At 44.4% G+C, this 19,813-nt stretch overlaps 3 protein-coding genes across 3 annotated transcripts in view; 2 read left to right on the top strand and 1 right to left on the bottom strand.

Moving 5' to 3' along the window:
• Window positions 1-7,633, top strand: part of LOC8041820 (uncharacterized oxidoreductase ZK1290.5) — a 29,401-nt gene extending 21,768 nt beyond the window's left edge. The window contains exons 7-8 of the mRNA XM_040210884.2: window positions 1,618-1,677; window positions 4,058-7,633. Of these exons, the coding sequence (XP_040066818.1) occupies window positions 1,618-1,677; window positions 4,058-4,237 (240 nt within the window). The 3' untranslated portion in view covers window positions 4,238-7,633. The remainder of the gene's footprint in view (window positions 1-1,617; window positions 1,678-4,057) is intronic.
• Window positions 7,634-9,445: 1,812 nt separating this feature from the next.
• LOC8041823 (protein SMIM7 homolog) lies at window positions 9,446-14,538 on the bottom strand. Its single transcript, XM_002414995.5, has 5 exons — window positions 14,353-14,538; window positions 11,624-11,665; window positions 10,871-10,920; window positions 10,720-10,810; window positions 9,446-9,602 (listed from the first exon to the last, which is right to left on the bottom strand). Exons 1-5 carry the CDS (start codon window positions 14,376-14,378, stop codon window positions 9,587-9,589), a joined length of 225 nt encoding a protein of 74 aa, XP_002415040.3. The 5' UTR covers window positions 14,379-14,538; the 3' UTR covers window positions 9,446-9,586.
• A 315-nt stretch (window positions 14,539-14,853) lies between these two features.
• The window catches only part of LOC8041824 (cell cycle checkpoint protein RAD17), a 35,284-nt gene continuing 30,324 nt past the window's right edge, over window positions 14,854-19,813 (top strand). Inside the window, exons 1-4 of the mRNA XM_029971581.3 lie at window positions 14,854-15,064; window positions 15,133-15,288; window positions 17,956-18,033; window positions 19,287-19,404. Of these exons, the coding sequence (XP_029827441.2) occupies window positions 15,059-15,064; window positions 15,133-15,288; window positions 17,956-18,033; window positions 19,287-19,404 (358 nt within the window). The 5' untranslated portion in view covers window positions 14,854-15,058. The remainder of the gene's footprint in view (window positions 15,065-15,132; window positions 15,289-17,955; window positions 18,034-19,286; window positions 19,405-19,813) is intronic.

Consider the following 19,813-nt stretch of genomic DNA (forward strand, 5'->3'; position numbering starts at 1 on the left):
GCGGATGTTGACAGAAAACTCCCCATTGGTCGTGGCAAGTATGAATAAATAAAAATAAAAAAGAGGGCAACAAGTGTGAGTTAGACTTCCTTAGCATTATTAGATAGTGAGGCTCTGATCCCTTGTTATCATTTCTAGGCATTGCCCTCGAGGTTGACCTAGAAGTCGTCTGAGAGGTCATCCTCGAGGTCGTCCTAGACGTCGTCCGGAAGGTCGTCATAGGCATCATCCTTGAGGTCATCCTAAAAGTTGTCCTTGAGGTCGTCCTAGATGTCGTCCTCATGGTCGTCCTAGAAGTTGTCCGAGAGGCCGTCCTCAAGGCGTCGCCCTCGAGGTCGTCCTAGAAGTCGTCCTTGAGGCCATCCTAGACGTCGTCTTCGAGGTCGTCTTCTAGGCGTTGTCCTAGAAGTCATCCTGGAGGTCGTCCTAGACGTCCCCCTCTAGGCGGCGTCCTTGCGGTGTCGTCATTGAGGTCGTCCTAGAAGTCGTCCTGGACGTCTTAAAATAACAGCTTCGCTGGTCCTCCATCTTCACGTGAAGTGGAAGGGCTCTACAATTTCTTTATTATTCATAGGCCTTTTCAATTCAGAGTTTTTTTTTTTGGTTTCCCAGATTTTGATAATGCCAGCTGCGAGTGAATTTTCGGGGTTTACGAGTACCGTAAGTTCCGAAAGGACGCCCACCCAAAATGAAAGCATAAATGGTGAAAAACATGGGGTGGGCTATCTTTGGAAATGCCACAGCAAAACTTTATAAAAAAAAATTTATGATAAACACTAGGGCATTCGATAAAAACCACATGTTACGGGAACTGATACTCCAGATTGCGGAAACCGTAAATTCGCGTTTCACGATGCGATACACACGGGAATTTGCTACAAACTCCTGTGTCACGGGAAAGGATACTGCAGGTTGCGAACGTAGCAGATTCGCGTTTTACCATGCGAAGGACCCGCGGAAGTCCACCGAGAACTCTCATCTCACGGGAACAAACACCACAAATCGCGGACGTAGCAGATTCAAGTTTTATGGTGCAATAAACATGCGGAACCCGCAACAAATGTGCCTGTCACGGGAGCCGACACCGCGCGCAGATCGCGGACCAAAACGTGGGAATCCACTACAAACTCTCGTGTCACGGGAATGGAAACCACAAATCGCGGACGGAGCAGGTTGGCATTTCACGATGCAATTTACTCGCGGGAACCCGCTACGAATTTGCTTATCAGACGTACGGTACAGCAGACCTCGCGGCAAATGCGATTCCTGACGGACATCGTATGACGTCCCACGGGAATGGGGGGGTGGACGTTGTTTCGGAATTTTCATGTTAAAGATATTTAGCCAGAAAAACAGGATGGGCAATCTCTCGGGGCCAGGTGTTCTCTGGGAACTTTACGGTGTGTACCGAAAACGCGGAGCCCTAGTGACCTGAAATGCTGGCGTGTGAAGCAGACTGGCTATTCAAGTATTGCGATCTCTCCGACATTCCAAAATAGACTTTGAACGGGATGTTTATGCGATGATTCGCTTTCTAGATGACCTTTCTTCTACGTCGATAGGATGCGATGTGCACTTTACGCACGAGCCCGCTCAGTCTTCATCTCTTTGTTGCAGAACAACGTTGTTGCCATTCCAAAGTCCACCAAGAAGTACAGGGTCAAGGAGAACTCTCAAGTAAGTGACACAGCGACATAGACTCGCGTCTTCTACAGTCAAACCCGTTTATAACGAACAGCAGGAAACACTACGATTAGTTCGAAATAGCAAGTAGTTCGATATAGCGAAAAACATTTACAACAAACTTCCTCGATGAGTTCGTTGTAAGGCGAGAGCTTCTCTTTCTTTCTCATCTCTTCACTTCCGCCTTGTTACAACGCGCTAAAAAGTTCTTTTTTGCATGCGTGCAGAGATGTTTTTCTTCAGCTTATCTCCCTTTCTGAATTTCTTTTCTTCGGGGGCAAACGCTTTGGGGTGAAAAGTTTTTGTTTTCTGTGCGTGCGTGTTAAGTGTATTTTTTTAGCTTTCTCCCCCTCCTGAATCACTTCTCTTCGCTCAATTTTGTTCGCAACTTGAGCTTTTTGAAATCTTTTTCTTTCCTACTTCCTTTTTGGGGAAAGGGACAGGCTATAAGACGATTGTTTGTGCATTTTTGGAAGCCTTCCCAGAGTGAGAAAGTTCGATATAGCCAATATGTTGTTCGTTATAAAACATACTTTTTCCGTGCATTTTTATTTAAACTTTCCGTGAGTTCGATATCGACAATAATTCGCTATACGTGGCTTTGTTCTAAACGGGTTTTACTGTAGACAGGTTGCGATTAGCGCCGCTAGATAAGCTATGTTTAGAGTATCGGCTCACCACTTACCGATTTTCTTGCGGGCGCCACCACCTTGGTGCTTGGTTCAGAGCGGGCTCAACTACGCGATTCGAAAATGCAATATCTCGAGCTTTTAGATACGGTGTCACGAAGCTAGGGCGATGTCGTCTTGCTCTGTAGCGGACAGTTTTAACGCTTTTTTGCCTCCAGAAGCGTTAGTTTTAACGCTTCTGGAGGACGGAAAAGCGTTTCTGGATAAGGCTTTAAATAACTCGCAACCATGATTTTGAAGGGAAACACTGCTTCTAGAGCTTTTTTTTTTTGTTTTTTTTTTTTTCATGTAAATAGTGATTTAATTCAAATGAAATTTCATAGCCTATCTACCTTTACAGTCTGACTACAAATGTGTGCTTGGTTTCGATGTAATTAGGTTTGTTAATATTGATTATGAGAAGAATTAAGACAAATTGATATACTGAAATCAGAAAATGAACATTTCACAGTAAACTGAAAGGTCTGTGGGATTCAACAAGGTAGTATATATGAAAGCTTTAGTATGATTCACAGGTTTTTTTTATGGAACTAGAATTTTTCCCTTTCAACATTATTTATAGCGGGAAGTATAAAATGCATCTATAAAAACCCCGATGCCGTATTTAGCATGTTTTATTCTCTTATTGGATATTTTGCACATACTCCTACCAGGAAAGAAAAAATGATGAAGGTTGGATGTGTTCAAGTCGAGATATGGCTTCCATAAAATAGCAAAGTGTGTAAATAAAATTCCTTCTGAAATAATTTTACTGTGTTTTCAATCCAATATTTTAAAATAAAAGACTTCATTCACGAAAATACTTTAGGGCAAGATAATAAGTGCCTAGCTGTCAATCTTCAAAAACACAAATTAAAAAAAAAAAAGAAAAAGAAATTTGCCTTAATGAGCTGTTTTTTTTTTGTTTTTTTTTTTGTTGAAACACTGTTTTGGCAATTTTTTAAATTATATTTTGATGAATCCCAATGGAAACTGCACAAGTTTGTTTAGTTTTTTTAGTTGATATCAAATATCTGCTCATTTTGTCGATCAGATTTGTATTCGAGATAATTCAAACTCGCCACCTTTGTTGGCAAGAACATTGGGAAGGAACTGCTGAACAAAAAATTATGTTTTACCTCATGACTATATACTGCAAAGTATAAAGAATACAATTTTGGAACTACTTTTGAGATTGAACAATTATTAGTGTTTTTACAACACATTGAAGTTCAGTTTGTAATGTGTGACTACCAAGTAATAGAACAATAGAACCTATAGTGGAAGATTCTGCTTTCAACATTGTATGTTCTGCACATTTAGCTACATGTTGCAAAAAAAATTATATTTGTATCTGCCCTAAATGCTGGGCAAATAGAAATATAAATTTCTATCTGCCCAGCAAATTTTTAAAGAGTAAATATTATGTGTTTGAGAAAGCGGCATTGTCACGTCGTCTTCCAAACACAAACACGGAACTTGGCAGATCAGAAGAAAAATTGCAGTAGACTTACAAAATCGCCTATTCCCAAAATATGCTGCTTTAGGAATTTTTTGGCCGCCAAAGATCCGTGTCTTCCCGCCTAGGCACCAAGATGGCTGCCGTGTCGGTACTCTGAAGTGTGACTTACTTAGTGGCTGTTGTAGTGGTGAAGTGCAACAATGCACCGGATCTTTCGCTCACGAAAGGATTTCTTTCTTCGCAGGTTTTCGACTTCAAGCTCTCTGCGGAAGACATGGAATCCCTGAATAGGCTCCACAGGGACCTCAAGTATGTGCAGCGGTGCGGCATTCAGCAGAAGATAGACTCTGACCTCCCGGACGGCTACAAGCTGCAGCTGCCCAATGCACACGACCAGCGCCTCAGTGTCCGTAACTACAGCTGATGACGGACCGTCCTAGACGGTCCGTCATGAGCTCTAGTTATCTCGGTCTAGTTCAAATGTCTCCCTCTTCCGAGCGTTTTTCTGTCGTAGAACCGGTTGCACGAATGCTTACGCAGACAGCGGTCTCTAACTTGCCACAAAGTCGCCTTTACGGTGTAGCATTTAGGGTGTCGCATTTTATTAACTAACAATTCTGCCATACAGAGTTCAAATAGGCTTAACCGGCAATGGAGGTTTGTGTAGCTGCCACGAAATGCTAAGACTAGGATAACTTAACATCCTTCTATTTGGGGTGTTGACATTCTTTGTAGTACCCGATGCCGACAGCACGTGCTCGCAGGGAAGATGCGAAGAAATAGCCGGAAACAAAATGTCCTCGTAGCATAGTCAATGCCAAAAGCTCGTGCCAGGAGATGCTGTTTGATGCACTTCAAAGCAAAAAAAAAAAAAAAAAAAGCATTCAGAGCAAAATGGTGTTTCCAGACGGGGGTGGGCCAGTGTATCAGATATTTGAGAAGTCCCTCCCCCTCCCCTTTTTCCCGCCCCAAAATTTTACACATGCTGAATTTAAGGGGGGGGGGGGGGGGGGGGTCAGGGCATTTGCACTTCCCTTCTGGATCCGCCACTGGTCACCACCTTAAGCAAAGTGTACATGAAGGTACCCTAACTAAGAGTATTTTGCTTTAGACTCCATTTATGGCAGAAATGTTCAATGATAACAATTGAGATAAGGCTCCAGGTTTAGATTTTGTTTTTGGGGAAACCCAGGGGGGTCTTTTTGGACTTTACTTTTCGTAGCAAGTTTGGCATTTGTGCGAGTTTACTGCTGTTAAATATTGAAAATTAAAAACAAAAACGTCCCCTATCAAAGATTATTTTTGCTATAAATATTTCCAGTTCTCCAAATTTACAAATAAAAAAAGAAATATTGTTGACACATAAACATACACAAAAAAGTGATATTTTTATTGTAGCTGCTGGATATGGCTTCCACTGTTCAACCCATCAATCCGTGCTTGATTTTGCCTTTAAACTGCTAGCAGGCCTGCTGAAGGGTAAACACACTTGGCGTAACAATACAAACGAAAGAGAAAAGCTAACGACAGCATTATCTACCAGGTGCTTATCAGTGGAGCACTTTTCGTAAACGTTTTAAAAGCAGCGAAAAGATTGATGTCAATTTTATTTAACTTGTCACACATAAGGTCCATCAGAGTCAATGGAGTGTCAGATTGTAGGTTAGATGGAACAGAATCATACTTGCTAGAAGGGGAGAGTCAATAACAGTTCTGAGCACCTCGTACGAGAACACCATATTGCACGCTGATCGTTCCCAGAAAAACACAATATGAAAAATTTTAGCCACACGATTAAAATCAACTCTTAGTCTGATATGGTGATTGGCTGAACATTGTTGCACAGATTCTAAGCTGAGCATTTGACTTACACCTAGGGAATTCCATGCAGCCAAAGGACATTCCATTCTCTGTAAATTTTACGAGCGAAATAGGTGAAGCACTATGCACAGGAATAAATGTGCGAGCTTTGAGTATTATATGACATTATGCCTAGTAAACATAGAGAATCTTGGAAACATAGAGAATCTTGGCTAACTTGACAAACGGGAGCACCGAAATTCGGGCATAAATCAAACAAGTCACAAAGGAAGACCTTAATATGTTGGAGCCATCGAATCCATGCAGCCTTGTACGGAAAAGAAATTACCTTGGTTTTTTAGGGATTTAAAGGCGTACATTTGCACGACACTACCAAAGGCGAATAGCATCAGTGTCGCAATGCCACAGCTTGCAGTCGTGCAAATACTGCGATAATGTTTTGTGTCATCGTGAAATTGGAGCATTTCTCGGCTGGTGACGCTAGATGCAAGGTCATTGACAAAAAGATTAAAAATCACCGGCACAACTTTTGTGTCACTCTGGATTTTAAAAGGAAAGGACACCATATTCAAGCAGTTACTGAGGTAGCTGGCAAAGGAATTGCAAAAGCCCAAAGACCTAGATGAGGTAGACTCATTAGCAGTAGATTGTGGTTTGTCTCCGAGGCCAAATGCCTTCTACCAGTCAAAATAAACTGCATCAACCTGCCCTCGGGAGCCAACTAAAGGCTTTACAAACTCTAAAGAAGCTTAAAAAATAAATTTTTCAAAGATCTTGGAAAATGCAGAGAGCATTGCAATTGGTCCGCAATTGTCGAGACGCAAGGCACTTTCACAACTGTGTGCACACTGGCAGAATCACAGCTATCTTCCATGCCAAAAGCATGGCAGACATACCTCCTGGGAAAATGCTATTTTAGAGCCATTGCTCTCCAGAAACAATATAAAAACCGCCATGAGAACACCACTTCCTCTTGGTAAGGGACACACATAGTTAAGTAGCTGGAACAGAGGATAGTGCAATCGCATATCCATTAGATTGACTTCTTTCGTGAGCGTTGTTTTGAACAAACGCTGGAGGTCAGCCCCTTCTGTTAGTCGACCGAGGCTAGAAAGTAGACTGAGGTGGCCTCAGCTCGGGACTGCTGATCCGACGCTTTACCAAAGCCAATGTCAAGTAACCCAGTTCTTTTTTTTTTTTTTGTGGTCTTGACATAATTTGTATTGATTGGAAATTCTGCTGGCAGGTGTATGTTTTCAGCTTTATCCGAAAACTCGAAATCCTACCTCGAGTACACACAAGCTAAAGGCACCTTGGCAAGTTACACATCGCTGCAGCCATCCAGCAGTCGATGTCATTTATTGTGTGTGTAGCATTCAAGAACTCTGTAGATTTCCATTTTCGTGCCATTTGTGACCTGTCGTTGACCCGTTGAACAATCGCCTCCACCACATTTTGTTTCGTATGCTAATGACGTCACTGTGATTTCTTTTTGTTGTAGCGCTACTTAGAAATGAGCAATCCTCTACTTTTTTTTTGTTGGTGGAGGCAGTGTTTACCCATTATCTGCTATTTATTGTCAAGGACACTGAATCTGTATTCTACCCAGTTATGCTACAAAAAGTACCCCCCATGCAATATGTGGAAACTCTTAGCACAGTGCTTTGGTTATTCACTGTGGGCATGTTGCAGTCGCTATTTCGTCTTCTAGAAAGAACCTTCAGTTGCTCCAAAACTTCTTCCTTAGACTTACATTCCTCGTAACGGTTAACATTTGCCTGAAATCTTCTTAAGACTTTAAATTAAACTGGTCTGTGGTTTCTCTGATTGCAAATTCCTTTACTGATGGTCATTGCGCATGCTTTTTTCGTCACTCATTTCGGAATGTACCTGAATTAGCTATGACTGCTAGTCTTTGCCAGACTTCATTTTTTATCCCTCTTGACGTTTACGAAAAGATAGACTGTGGATTTCTTAGTATGTAGCCCTTTTTTTTTTTTTATCCTGCAACTGTCAGAAAGGTCACCAGGATTTTTTTGTAGTTTTGGTAGGAAAGCTTATTTTTGTTCTTTTTTTGACCGAGTGAATGTTGCTCCTTGTGATTTGTAATAAGGATGTTAAAGTGTGGGGTGCATGCGATATCGGTATTCTGACTTGCCAGAATCCAGTCTGAAATGAAAAAGATTGCTGGCATTACGAAGTGTAAACACTTATGTCTAGTCGTCGAAACACTGTGGCACTATGCCCAAGGACAACATTCTGTGCCTATGCAATCAAAGCTAATGGTGCACGTGCGCTTGAGCGCCCATCAAAACTGTGCACATGCATTCTTCACTTCTGAAATGCAACAGAAAGTTGTCCACGCGCGTATAGTGGGAAAGTCGGGCGATTGCTGTCTGGCACTGTTTTGCTGCCAATGCAGACAGAAATTAATTCTTTATAATTAGGTTTACCTTGAGAAACATCTGCTATACCAATACAGAACCAAAGGGCTGTTCTTCTGGTTTGGCCTAAACCCTAACGCCAACTGACAAAAACTGTAAAAGCCTGCCTTCTGTGTGTGGCAGAGTATACAGAAAATTGCAACACAATGCGTAGAAACACCATGTCACACTTTTTGTCTTTAGCAAAAAACGGCCGTATTAAAAATTTAACCACCTTTTTGGTAGAATGTACATCTAGATTTCGGTTAAGAGTGCAACCGTATTACAGTCGACATTTTACAACTAAGCCAAGTGGCTCACTAAAATGATAGCACCATAAAATTCATGTTTTCTTGTTTTTTTCATTTTTTTGCAGCGAGCCGAAATGTTTTATCTATGTATATATGTGGCAGCTAATATCTAGCCGACCCAGTGTACATGGAAAAGGACGAAGTGATTTACTCCAAGAATTACTTTTCCAATTTGCAAGTAAGCGATATCGGCAGTCGGTGTCTAGTCATTATACAGGTTAATATTTTTTAATGAAAACAGAATTTTTAAAGAGTGCAAACTGTTAGCTGAATGCCATCTTTGCAGTTCGTTTCTCGAGCACAGTCGATATTAGTTGAGCGAGTAATTTTCGTGGTAAGTTGGCTAATTTAATAAAATCTGATATCTTTTTCATGATTGGTTTTACGGGTCATGTTGCAAGTAACTGGCCACTTATAGTAATTACCGTCATTTCTGCAATCGCAACATGACCCATAAAACCAGTCATTAAAAAATTAAAATTTTAGTTAATTAACCAACTTACCACGCCGATTATTCCCTCGGCTAATGTCTGCCGAACTCGAGAACACCTAGCGAAGATGGAATTAAACTAACAGATTGCACTCCTTTTTTTTTAAATTTTGATTTCATTAAAACATGTTACCCTTTATGTGGTCCACGAGTCATTGTGCAGCATCTATCCATAGTGATTGTTTGAAGTGCCTGTGATGAAATGATGAAAATGTCTCCCTGTAAGCCATACTCACAAGTCTGCCGCATGTGTTTGTGCCCATAAGATATGTTGTACTGCTTTGCAAACCAGCGGTTTGCTTCCAGAGTATGTTCCTAACAAATATCTGCGGTGCTCGAAAACGTGATACGCTCAGTTTTGACCTTGAGTCATGCCACAACGCATGCTTAAGTTTCTTGGCTTTTATTATTTTCCCAGACCATGCTTGTACCTGCAAGGATGCTCTGTAAACTGAAGAAACCACACTGGGCTTAGAAACAGTGAACTTTAAGTAAAAATAAAAAACAACGGCAATCTTAGTTGCACATCTCGTAAAATGGAATCCCCCGGAATTTTGCACCGTTGTAAAGGTTCAAACTGGCAGAAATAAAGCATTCTTCGTTTATTTTGGCCACAACCGTCGCACGAGTCTTCAGTCTTGCACGCTGGTTAGACGACCTCTTCGTCTCGGTGGATACCAAAAACACTGGTGTATTTACAAGACCGACGAACAAAAGCCATCGGGAGATCAGGATCCAAAAAATCTGGGAAGACAAGAAAAAAACAACAACAGTGAGACAAAGAAACACTTGAATAAAAGTGCAATCTGCTGAGGCCTCCCTGAGCTTACTGACTCTGAGTGCGTACAAAGCAGGGGGGGTACCACGCCATAGAGGCCACCAGTGCAGCTTCGTTGAGTGTCTCACGTCATGCTGCAGCGAGCAATGTGTTTGCTCTTATTATATTTTAAAGCGATAGCTTCGTAAGAGGACCCTACCTTCTTCGCTCACGCTGGCCATACCCTATCGAGCGAGACCACGAAAGAGAGTGTCGGCAGCAAGGCGCCAATAAGCTGCTGAAACTCTCTTCCCGTGGCTTGATGCTGTGGCTGACTTTCTGGGGTAAGCGGTGCACTAACACTATTTCATATTATCGAGTAGAATGACGTAGTAGGCGTGGAGGGCATTTCATGGTCAAATTGTGCGAGTGACGACATTTCAAAGAGAATGATGCAAAGCTCCAAAAGAGAGGTGCATGGACGAAGAAGAAGGAAATCCTTTATATATTCGCAACTCCTTTGACACGTGTCCCATTGCAAGCTACTCCGATGGCAAGCGCTGGTCGTTAAAAACTTCATCAAGTATCGTTTTGGTTTAGGGAGTGATACAAAGACGTTCCTTGCAATCATTTCACAATATTAAAAATGTGGATTCTTGGGTATTGAATGCCTCGATACTTTGTTTCACCATGAGTCAAAGTGCAGTCGAAGACTAAGAATATTTGAATCAGGACACAATCGTACCAAAAGTGGAAGGCGACGGTATGTTCGCTGCGCCCGATTGGCCTAGCGGATCGTAACACGTGCAAAGAAAGGTGACGGCTGCTGCGAGGTTTCGTTTTTGTCACTGCTCGACTGGCCCCATCAGCTTGTAGCGTCGGCTGCGCTTTGACATGAGATGAAAGCAAGTGTAAAGCTAGCTTTAGTTTCGTATATAGAAGGGATGGCTCGGAGAAAACGGTGGCAAGTATCTCTAGCTAAGGCTCATACTTGTAGGCATTAAAGTAGCACTGTTGTATAAAGTGCACTGACAAAAATTTTGGAAACAAATGTGACTCATACATCAGAAAATATGGTACTCGCTTGGGCAAAGTGAAACTTACACGAGCATCAGGAACATGATAAAGATGTTCCAGAGTCCGATGAAAGCCCGGAAGTAACGCATGGCTCCCAGGAAATCTCGGATTTTGTCACCTGTGAAAAGATGCGAGCCGTATGGCCTGGAGGGATCCTCGGATCTGCTGGAGGGCTTACCCGCCGTTGGTTCCGTCTTCTCGACGAAACTTTCGCTCGGAGTCTTCTGCCTGAGAGGATCGCAAATGCACGCATCAGTTTCTATGTTTCAAATTAAAAGGGTAATCCCGAGGTTTTGATGCTCAACGAGTTGAAGGGCTGAGACGCCCAAAGAAAGTGTGATGCGGCATCAAAAAACCACGCCGCACGCCCACCAAATTTAGCAAGTTTACTACATCCCGCTAAATTTGGCGGATAGTGTTCATTTGATGGTCATCGCGCGACGCCAAGACTTGACATTCTGAAGTTACGTGTTGGTGGTCGTGCCATGGGACACAATGACGCCGCGGTGTCGTGCAACGCTGCGTCACACGACACCGTGTCTGTGTCACACTAAGCCGGTGCAGCTCATACCACCCTGCACATCATCTGTTTCTTGCTTAACCCATAGGTTTAAGGTACACTAATGTTTTTTTTTTTAAATGAATTACTATTTGTTTTCTATGTGGCCCCTCTTTCTTTCTCACAATTTTGGGTCAACTATTTCCTCCCAAAATATTGCGCGTCAGAATCAGCATAAATGACCGCTGTCAGAACTCGTGCCAAGAACTGGGGAGAGTGGTGGGTCTATTTATTGGACTTCAAGTCATCTGTTCCGATCTGAACTCTGTCTGGAATGCCTTTGTTATGTGTCGTGAACTTAACTGGAAATCGCTTCAATGTTCCTTTCAAGGAAACAATCTGCATGAGTGCTTTGCAAGAAGAGCCACTTACAGCTTGAAGTTGAGTACAGCTCCGGCATTTACCATCAGCGTTCTAGAATGGAAACATCATAAATGATACATTAGTACTATTCAGCGTTGTGGTATGCAAATGTCCGATTCTTGGAGGTTGACACCAATGCGCCAGGGATTTATACAGACCGACCCCCGACCCTCCTCAACATACCCCCAGGGTAAGCCCAATATCTCCCAAGAATTTCCTACACAGTACACTAACCTGACATACACTTCCACTTTGTTCCCCCTCCCCCCCACCCCCAATTAACAATCCTTGATAAACCATACAAGAACTAAAGAAACTCTAATTTGCCAGAGGCTTATTGCAGAGGAGGTACTGTGCAGGTGAGAGAATTTGCCTGTAAGTTGAAAGGTTTCCAGGTGGTCTGCAGAAATTCTCGATACTTTAACAGTGCGTGCCAAGCGCCCTTCGGTTTGGCAGATAAAATCCACAAATTTACGCAACAAAATAATGCTTAAAAAAATGCACTGTGTCGAGAGCACTATACTAATGGGGCAGTATTGCTTCGGTGAAACACGTTTCGTGGAATGCGTCTCGTGGGCAAATTTTCAGAGACGCTCGTTTTGTCTGTATACTGGCATTTCTTGGAAACCAATTATGTAGACACACGCTCCTGCAACATTGCATTGACAGCATTTTTTTTTTTACTAAGTGCAAAATCAATTTTGGAATCCACTAAAGGCTAGTTCATGCTTCACTGAGGCATGTTTGTTTACCTAAGGCTCAGGGCCCTTTGCTCTTTCCACCCATAAGCCAGGGGAGATGCAAAAAGTTAGTTGTAAAAGTAGCAGGGTCGCATTTGACGAAACGTTGTAAGGTGTATCAGTGAAACAAGCACAAGATGCCTTTCAACGAAACGCACTGTCGATGAATCGTCGTTTGACAAGCTGATTTCCACTGGGTATCAGTGCACCGTCTTTAAAGTTGCACCACCTGCAACATTTTTTTCTCCAGTTCTTTCTCTTCCTTCCCAGAATCTTCTTTTTTTTAGTAGGTACTTGTTGAGTCGTCTCGTCCTTCAGCTTATGTTCATTTAGTACCAAGGCTCTTTCTTTAACTCTTACTGCAGTCTTCTCTTTCCCTTTAACCTCATCCTCCAGCTCCAAGTTCGGCTTCTTTTCCTTGTCAATCACAGTGCTCCTCATGTCTTTCTTTTTGCCCTCTATTGAAACGTCACTTCCAAGTTGTTGTCGGTCCCATTTCCTGGGCACGTACCGTCTGCCCATTTTGAGCAAGAAAACCCATTGCCTTTTGCTCAGCAGAGCTTCCGTGAAAAGGGAATGGATAAAATGGCATATGCTGAGCTGACTTAGAGTGAAATGAGTTTACCAAGAGAATGGTTTCAGGTAACAGTTTACTAAGTTCACCGAGAGAATGGTTTCATGTATGGTAACTGTTCACCTTATTCACCACAAGGATAGTTTCAAGTAACTGTTCTCCATTTTCCCCACTCCCGGCCATCAGAGCTGTGCCAGCCTCGTGCCATTAGAGTGATGGCACTCCAGACAACTGCTACACAAGCCGCCTTGCAGTGGCACGAGCAATCTCAGCACATCTTATTCACAGATATACTGTCCCAGCACTGGTGTGTGAAGCACTTGAATGCGCCGTCGGTAGGACTATGGCTTCCTATACTCGGCATTGATTGTTTTGTGCTACGTTGTCAAGGCTAGCATAACTCTAACAAAGCTAGTTGCGCAAACGCATGCAAGCGAGACTCAAGACAAAGCCACGTTCTTGCAGCAGTGCGGTACTATGGGAGCCACACCATCCTTGACAACGTAACACAAAATAGATGAAGGTGATTGCACGATGCCCGCCGCAGAGCGTGAACCTCGCGAGAGGCTGCACTCGCTGCCATGCAGTTGGACAGTGGCTATGCAGGTAAATTTGCATTCCACAAGGGAGGAAGAATGCACAGGAATTCCACATGCTTAATACCTGCTTTGTTCATCTGCTGCTCACTTGGTGAAAAAGTAAAGAGGGTGGAACCAGTGCTTGCTCATTTGAACCTTTCATTGGTGTTCCCATTTGTCTGGCTTGCATTCGAGTGATCCTTGTTGGTGATGGTCCCTCAGAGACAGAGGTGGACGAGTTCCACTCCGCTTTACTGAAAGGCTATGAACACGGTGACCTTCTTTGTGACAGTTTTTCCCCTTTGGCTGCCTGCTGCGACGAGGTAGCTTGTGAAGCTTACTAATAAGCTGCGTCGGCATATGTGAGCTGGGCACTGTGATATGCTCTAACCTAATTCGTTGAAGTGAGTTGGCTGTGTTGGCGGCAGTATGTTTGTCGCTGGTTTACTTTCTCGCTTGTTGAGACCTGCGATTCCGTCGAAAGAACTGTGTCGAGATATTATTTCGTTTTTCTTCACCCTCAGTTTTGGCTGTCAGCAGGGCTTGAACTGACCGAGAGGATGTCACGGGTATATGTCGCAAAGACTCGATCGTACGCTCCTAACTTTGTCGGTCTGTGACCACGTCGTGCGTAAATTTTGTTTCCGTACCCAACAGTTTCACCCAGGATGGATTGTTTGGAGCTGTTCATACGGAGCTCATGGGGGTTAGACAAAACGACAAAAGGTCTTGATACCACATAGCTCTGTTTCGAAGCATATCGTACGACAGTTTAACCGTCCCGTCGTTCGTACGTGTCTTGTGCGTCGTCCCGAAGCAGTAAAATGATATAACGTCCTGACTTACCCAAACAATATAATGTCGGATATCATTTTGGCCTCGGATCACAATAAATTATAGACGGACAATGCTTTCGTACAGTTAAACAGCAACGATAAAGGTCCCAACACGACACAGACGAAACGACGACGATCCAAGACTGTGCGACTGTGCAGAGCGACTGTGCTGCTGCTCCAAGCACTCCAAGTATCCAACGCTTCGTCCAGATGGTCAGGCTAGTTCATAAGTGGATAAATAAATATAACTAAATTCTCTTAATTAGGCGGCATTTTGCGTCACCTGGTGAGTATTTTTTGTTAATATTTTAGTGCTAAAAGTTACGAAACCTTTCTGCCCTATGGGTCAAGGAAAATAAAATGTTTTTCTTTCATAAGTAATGGATCAAGGAGCTCGTAAAGTGATGCACAGGGGCAACCCACTCGCCAAAGTGAATCGCAAGATCAACCAGATAAACAGATAAAGAAAGTGCAGAAGTGCATTGGGTTAGCGACTAGAATAGCCATTGGTATCCAATCCAATCCAACTGTATTTTTCAGATTGGGTGTCTGCTGCCCGCGGTAATATGAGTTTGGACAGGTCGGATTTACTACTAATTCAAGTTAATTGATTGCCATCGTTGTTCGCTCCGGTCTCCCGGTGGACCACCAAAGAGCCGCTTGGAGTGCGCGGGTCGACTCAAACAGATAGAAACGGCGAGGAGTTCAGGGATGCGATGAAAGTAAGTCGAGCGCCCCTTGAGCGGTACACCATATTCTGGGTGTTGCTGAGTTGCTGCCGTTCCCGCAGGCAGCGGCGGCATGGGTGATGCCCGAAAACGGCCTCTTTCTGGAGCCTCCCGGTGCTGTGAGGGCGGCGAAGAAGAAACGGGGGCCCCCCGAGGAGGACCGTCCGCGAGCGCCCGACGCCGGCTCCTGGGCACGCAGCTTCGCGCCCAGGGACAGAGTGAGTGATCGAATGCCTAGGTTTGGGAGTATTTACAACTGCTCGATCGTTGTTTTTATAGGCAGCATTTGCGATACAAGGTATGAGAAGGAGGCGAAAGCAAATTCTTCATTTTATTCTGTTTCAGGTTAAGAAAAGCGGGACAGGCCCCTCTCCATAAAGCCCTTCACTCTTTCCACTTAAATAGAGCAAATGCTGGAGAGGAGGCGGGTCCACTCGCCTCCTCTCAATCATTTGCTCTGCTAACTTCAACCACTGATCTCTATGGCAGTTTGCTGGATCGCGCTTCTCCACTAGGTCACTGCAGCCTTTGCTGCAGCGCGATTGTGGCCACCAAAAGTTCCGCGTCAACCATTTTAGGTCACCAGGAAGTTAGTTGGGCGAAGCGTTGCAGAGGCTGGGTGGCAGCTTGCTGGAGGACACGTTTTCGGCATGTTCGCTGTCATTCGCCAAAGAAGTTTCCCAAAAACTTTTTAAACAGCCGCAGTTGCTTTTGAGATACACTGAGAAATTTTGATGAAAGCGCAGTACCGCAAAAAGAGGACACAACTTGTCGAACACAATTCTCACGGCATGATCAAAGGGCATGCCTTGGCACGCCGAAGTGTTGCGTCTCTGCCTTCGCACGCTTGGATACCGATCAAGAATCGACGCCTGGTGAAGGGGAGGTGCTGCAATTTCACAAACTAATATTGAGTCTGTTTCACACACACTGGAACTCTGCGAGTTCTCTCCCAAAATGCGTCGCATTCGCGTGGTACCGCACGAAAAATCGGTCCTGAACGAACCTGTCGAGTGCAAACTGATGCTGTTGCCATCTACGTTCTGGTAAGAGTACCGACCTCAAACCGAAACTAGCAGCCCGGTATCGAAATGACAGGCGAGAACGTGAGACAGTGCGGTTGTGTTTATATTTGCGATGACTTAATTCAATTGCTGTGGAAATATTTACAAATGACATATATTTCCACCACAAGCTGACAAGAAAACAACTGTAAGAAATAACGAAAGTCGAGCAATCTTTCAATTCTTATAACTGTTTACACCGGAGAAACCGCCATTACTACTAATCATGCAGACGCTTAATCAGTTTTAAGCGTGAATGACAGAGAGGATTCAGTTTCAAACTAGTCCATTGAAATCTCCAGCAATACATTTCACGGCACCTTCAATTTCGATTCTTGGTTGGATACTGCTGGGTCCGCTTTTATTTCTAATGAGAGCGGTGAGATTGGAGAGCTTTCTCAAATAGAAATCAAGGGTGCAAAACAACTGGTGTAGGTAAATGTTAAGCATTGGAATTTTTTTCAGCCTGGGTTAAAACCACTGTGTTTAGTTTCTCGGCTGCTAATTGGATGCATTGCAAGTTCTGCTGGGAGAGGTTTATCGACAAATGTCGTTTGCCCGTACGTGAGTCCACAATCGGCCGTATTTTGGTGACAACTTTTCACCCGTACGCCCGTGAGAGAGCTCTTGCGTCCGCTGATGCGTTTGTCTCGAACATTCATTCGTCGGTAGATTTCAGCAAGTGTACGGCAGCAAAACGACTCAAAACTTACAAACGTAGGGGTTGTCAATTGCTTTCTTCATGAAATAGCAGAAAGTCACAATTCAAGCTCACGTTTGATCCTGCCTCTTATGGGACACGATTTCTAGCACGAAATTCACTGTTTTTGCGATTCAGCTTCGTGCGAATGGCACTTCATAGCAGACCAGTTGCGGACGAATCCCTTTTGTCTGCTCTTGCACCTCGCCTGAGCGATGCGCACACTCGATTCTCTCGGTGCAGCAAGTGCATGCACACGTGGACTGCCGGCATTGAAACAATCTCGGAGAGTGCAGCCACTCAGGAGTGCCGGCCGAAACAAACTTGCTCCACCCTGGGCATGGGCACGAGTGCAGTGAAACGAACTCGCTATAACTAAGTCATTCCATGTCATGGAAAGTTTCTGTCGGCTTTTATATTGAATAAACATTGATAATTAGGCTTCAAAATTTAAAACGAGCTATTGGTTAAATAATGTTTTCCCAAAAATACTTAATTTTGGGGGCAGAAGTCGAGCAACACTGTCCACGAAGTCGAATTTCTTCAAAGTTCGCCAAAAGTTTGAAAGTTTATCAAACCCAATGTTGGTCAAACCATTCGAACCTCGGGGTTTGACATAAGTTAGCGACATCCCCTATGGCGTTACCCACATCAAACAAAATGTCAAAGTGAGTGTAGATGGATGGATGCTAGTGGTTGTACCCTCCATATCAGGTAATAGCTTTCACCACCTACACTAAAACTTTTCGTCTCCTCCTCTAAAAATTTTTACCTGAAATTTCTTGCCCCGTTAAACCGTGTAACCCATTAGTTTTGTACGTAATTTCACACTTAACTAAATTTTTTCTACCAATCTTCTAATCTCCTTTTTCTTACTGTAATGCCTCTTATAGTGTCACCTTTGTCCAATCTGACTGCAACATTTCATTCTCAAAGCTTTATGTGGGAAGTTTCGGTTTCAGTGCCTGGCTCATGCTTTCATGCGCTTAATTTCAGAAATATTTGTCTAAAAAATCTGCAGGACATTCGGCAGTACATCGAGTGTTAAGAAAAGTGAGGGAGTGCATTTTGAGAAGCCTGCCTGTGCATTTGATATGGCTGGTGGATTCTTTTCTCCAAAGGACGAGCTTGCTGTGAACCGAAAGAAAGTTCAGGAAGTGGAAACTTGGCTCCAGTCAAACCTCAGGGAAGGAGCTAAGGTAAGAGTCCTTCTTAAAGCATGAACAAAGTAATAGCTCCGTTTTGCAAGTGCCGTAACCTGCCCGCCGCTATGCTGAAAGGGCACTGGAAGCTATGCGCATGTTAAACCAGTCAACTGCCGGTCTTACGCACCACCTTTCGTTGACATGTCCTATCGGGTCTTCGTCGTTTCGTTGTAGCCCTTTCCCGAGTTTCTCACGTGACATTGCGGTGTTGCGTGCCGAAACAGTGCGATTTCACAATTTTCCGCTAAATTGAAAGGGAAAATTGCGACGTCACGTAACAGTGTAGCTGCACGTCACACAACCACCACATCATGTGACTGTGTCATGTTACGTTCCACCATGTTGTCGCGTGACATTGCAACGTAATGCAGCGAAACCAACACGAGCAAGAATCGTCCATGGTGGAAACATCTCCGCTAATTCCAATAGCGAGTGATGTTCTTTAAAAACGCCATCAAGCGCTATTGGAAGCACGCGACAAGATCTAGTGGTGCCATGGTGCGGCTCCTAACAGAAGCATTTTGCATGGACCACGTCCAGACTGGCATAGACATCCTTCATAGCAGCCAACCTTAGTTTCTGACCAATGTCGGTTTACCCAACTAGAGTGCCATACAAAACGTTCAAGGTCATGGTTGGCGCTAACTTTTTTTACACTGTACCTGAAAATTGAGAGCACAGATTCCCCCCTGCGGTCATTTTAGTCCCAGTATGTCTACTCGATCCGCCACTGAGTGAACAGCAATCTTATGATAAGAGGAGCGAGAACTACTTCTCGCGTAAATTTTGTTGATTACTGTCACTGGTGAATATCGTCCTGCAGTGATTTCCGGATTGTCGATCGTACAAGTGCTTCGTAGAGGCAAATAATATTGCAGATAAACGAAAAAACATGAGGGTCTGTTTCCGTCGTTGCCACCTACAACTGCAGGATACGCGATTGTGCCTTTACTCCGGAGTGAGATCAAGAAACACGGCCGTGAGAGGGCACAGACGTGGGGCCAAGATGCTGTGGGGAATTGGACAAAGTCGGAGCAGGCAGTGTTTCACCATAGGACGTAATGTGGACGCCGTCACTGATGGCGCCGCCAACCAGCTGCCGAGGCAAAGCAGCGCACCCGCTTTAGGTGTCGTATGCTCCCAACTGCGCCTTTGTTGCGATTGACGGAATGTCGAAGCCCACGCAGTCTTTTTTCTCTTTCGACATTGGATGGAGTTCACACCCATGCTCCCTGGTTACGACGCAGGGCGCCCCCCTGCTGCTGCTTTGCGGCCCTGCCGGGGCGGGCAAGACCACAACGGTGCTCTGCCTGGCGGGGCAGCTGGGCCTCACCCTGCACGAGTGGGCCAGTCCAGCCAAGACAGGTGCAGAACCCCTAGGTCACGCAATGGGCTTTAAACGCTTTGCTGAAGAACCGTTGTTGGAGTACACTGGCGCCATTTGGTTTTCCCACACAGCAGATAGATTGGACAAGCTGGAAAGACTTGCGTTAAAGGCTGTCAGATTCATTTTTCAAAAAAGACCAGACACCCCCCATCCCCCCCATCCCTAAATTTTTTAGAGCACAGCTCTTAGGGGCCCGTTTCCGGCTTGAGCGGCGTCGCCGTCGCCGTCGGCGTAACCGCGCGGTGCATCATGGGAAATGTCCCATAATGCACCGCGCGAGCCCCCCACCGGGGTCACGTGACCTCGTGGGGGGGCACGTGACCCCCCCCGAGGTCACGTGGCTCCCCTGAGGTCACGTGACCCCCTCCCCGAGGTCACGTGACCCCC

The sequence above is a fragment of the Ixodes scapularis genome, unplaced genomic scaffold (assembly GCF_016920785.2).
Source record: "Ixodes scapularis isolate PalLabHiFi unplaced genomic scaffold, ASM1692078v2 PGA_scaffold12__126_contigs__length_90152505, whole genome shotgun sequence".
Taxonomy (NCBI): Eukaryota; Metazoa; Arthropoda; class Arachnida; order Ixodida; family Ixodidae; genus Ixodes; species Ixodes scapularis.

Bases quoted from the DNA above. Each gene is read 5' to 3' on its own strand.
- LOC8041823 (XM_002414995.5), bottom strand. From the start codon at position 14,378: ATGATATCCGACATTATATTGTTTGG. The intron at 10,921-11,623 runs GTAAGTGGCTCT...CGATCCTCTCAG, and splicing joins GCTGTACTCAACTTCAAGCT to GCAGAAGACTCCGAGCGAAA. The intron at 10,811-10,870 runs GTAAGCCCTCCA...ATCTTTTCACAG, and splicing joins GAAGACGGAACCAACGGCGG to GTGACAAAATCCGAGATTTC.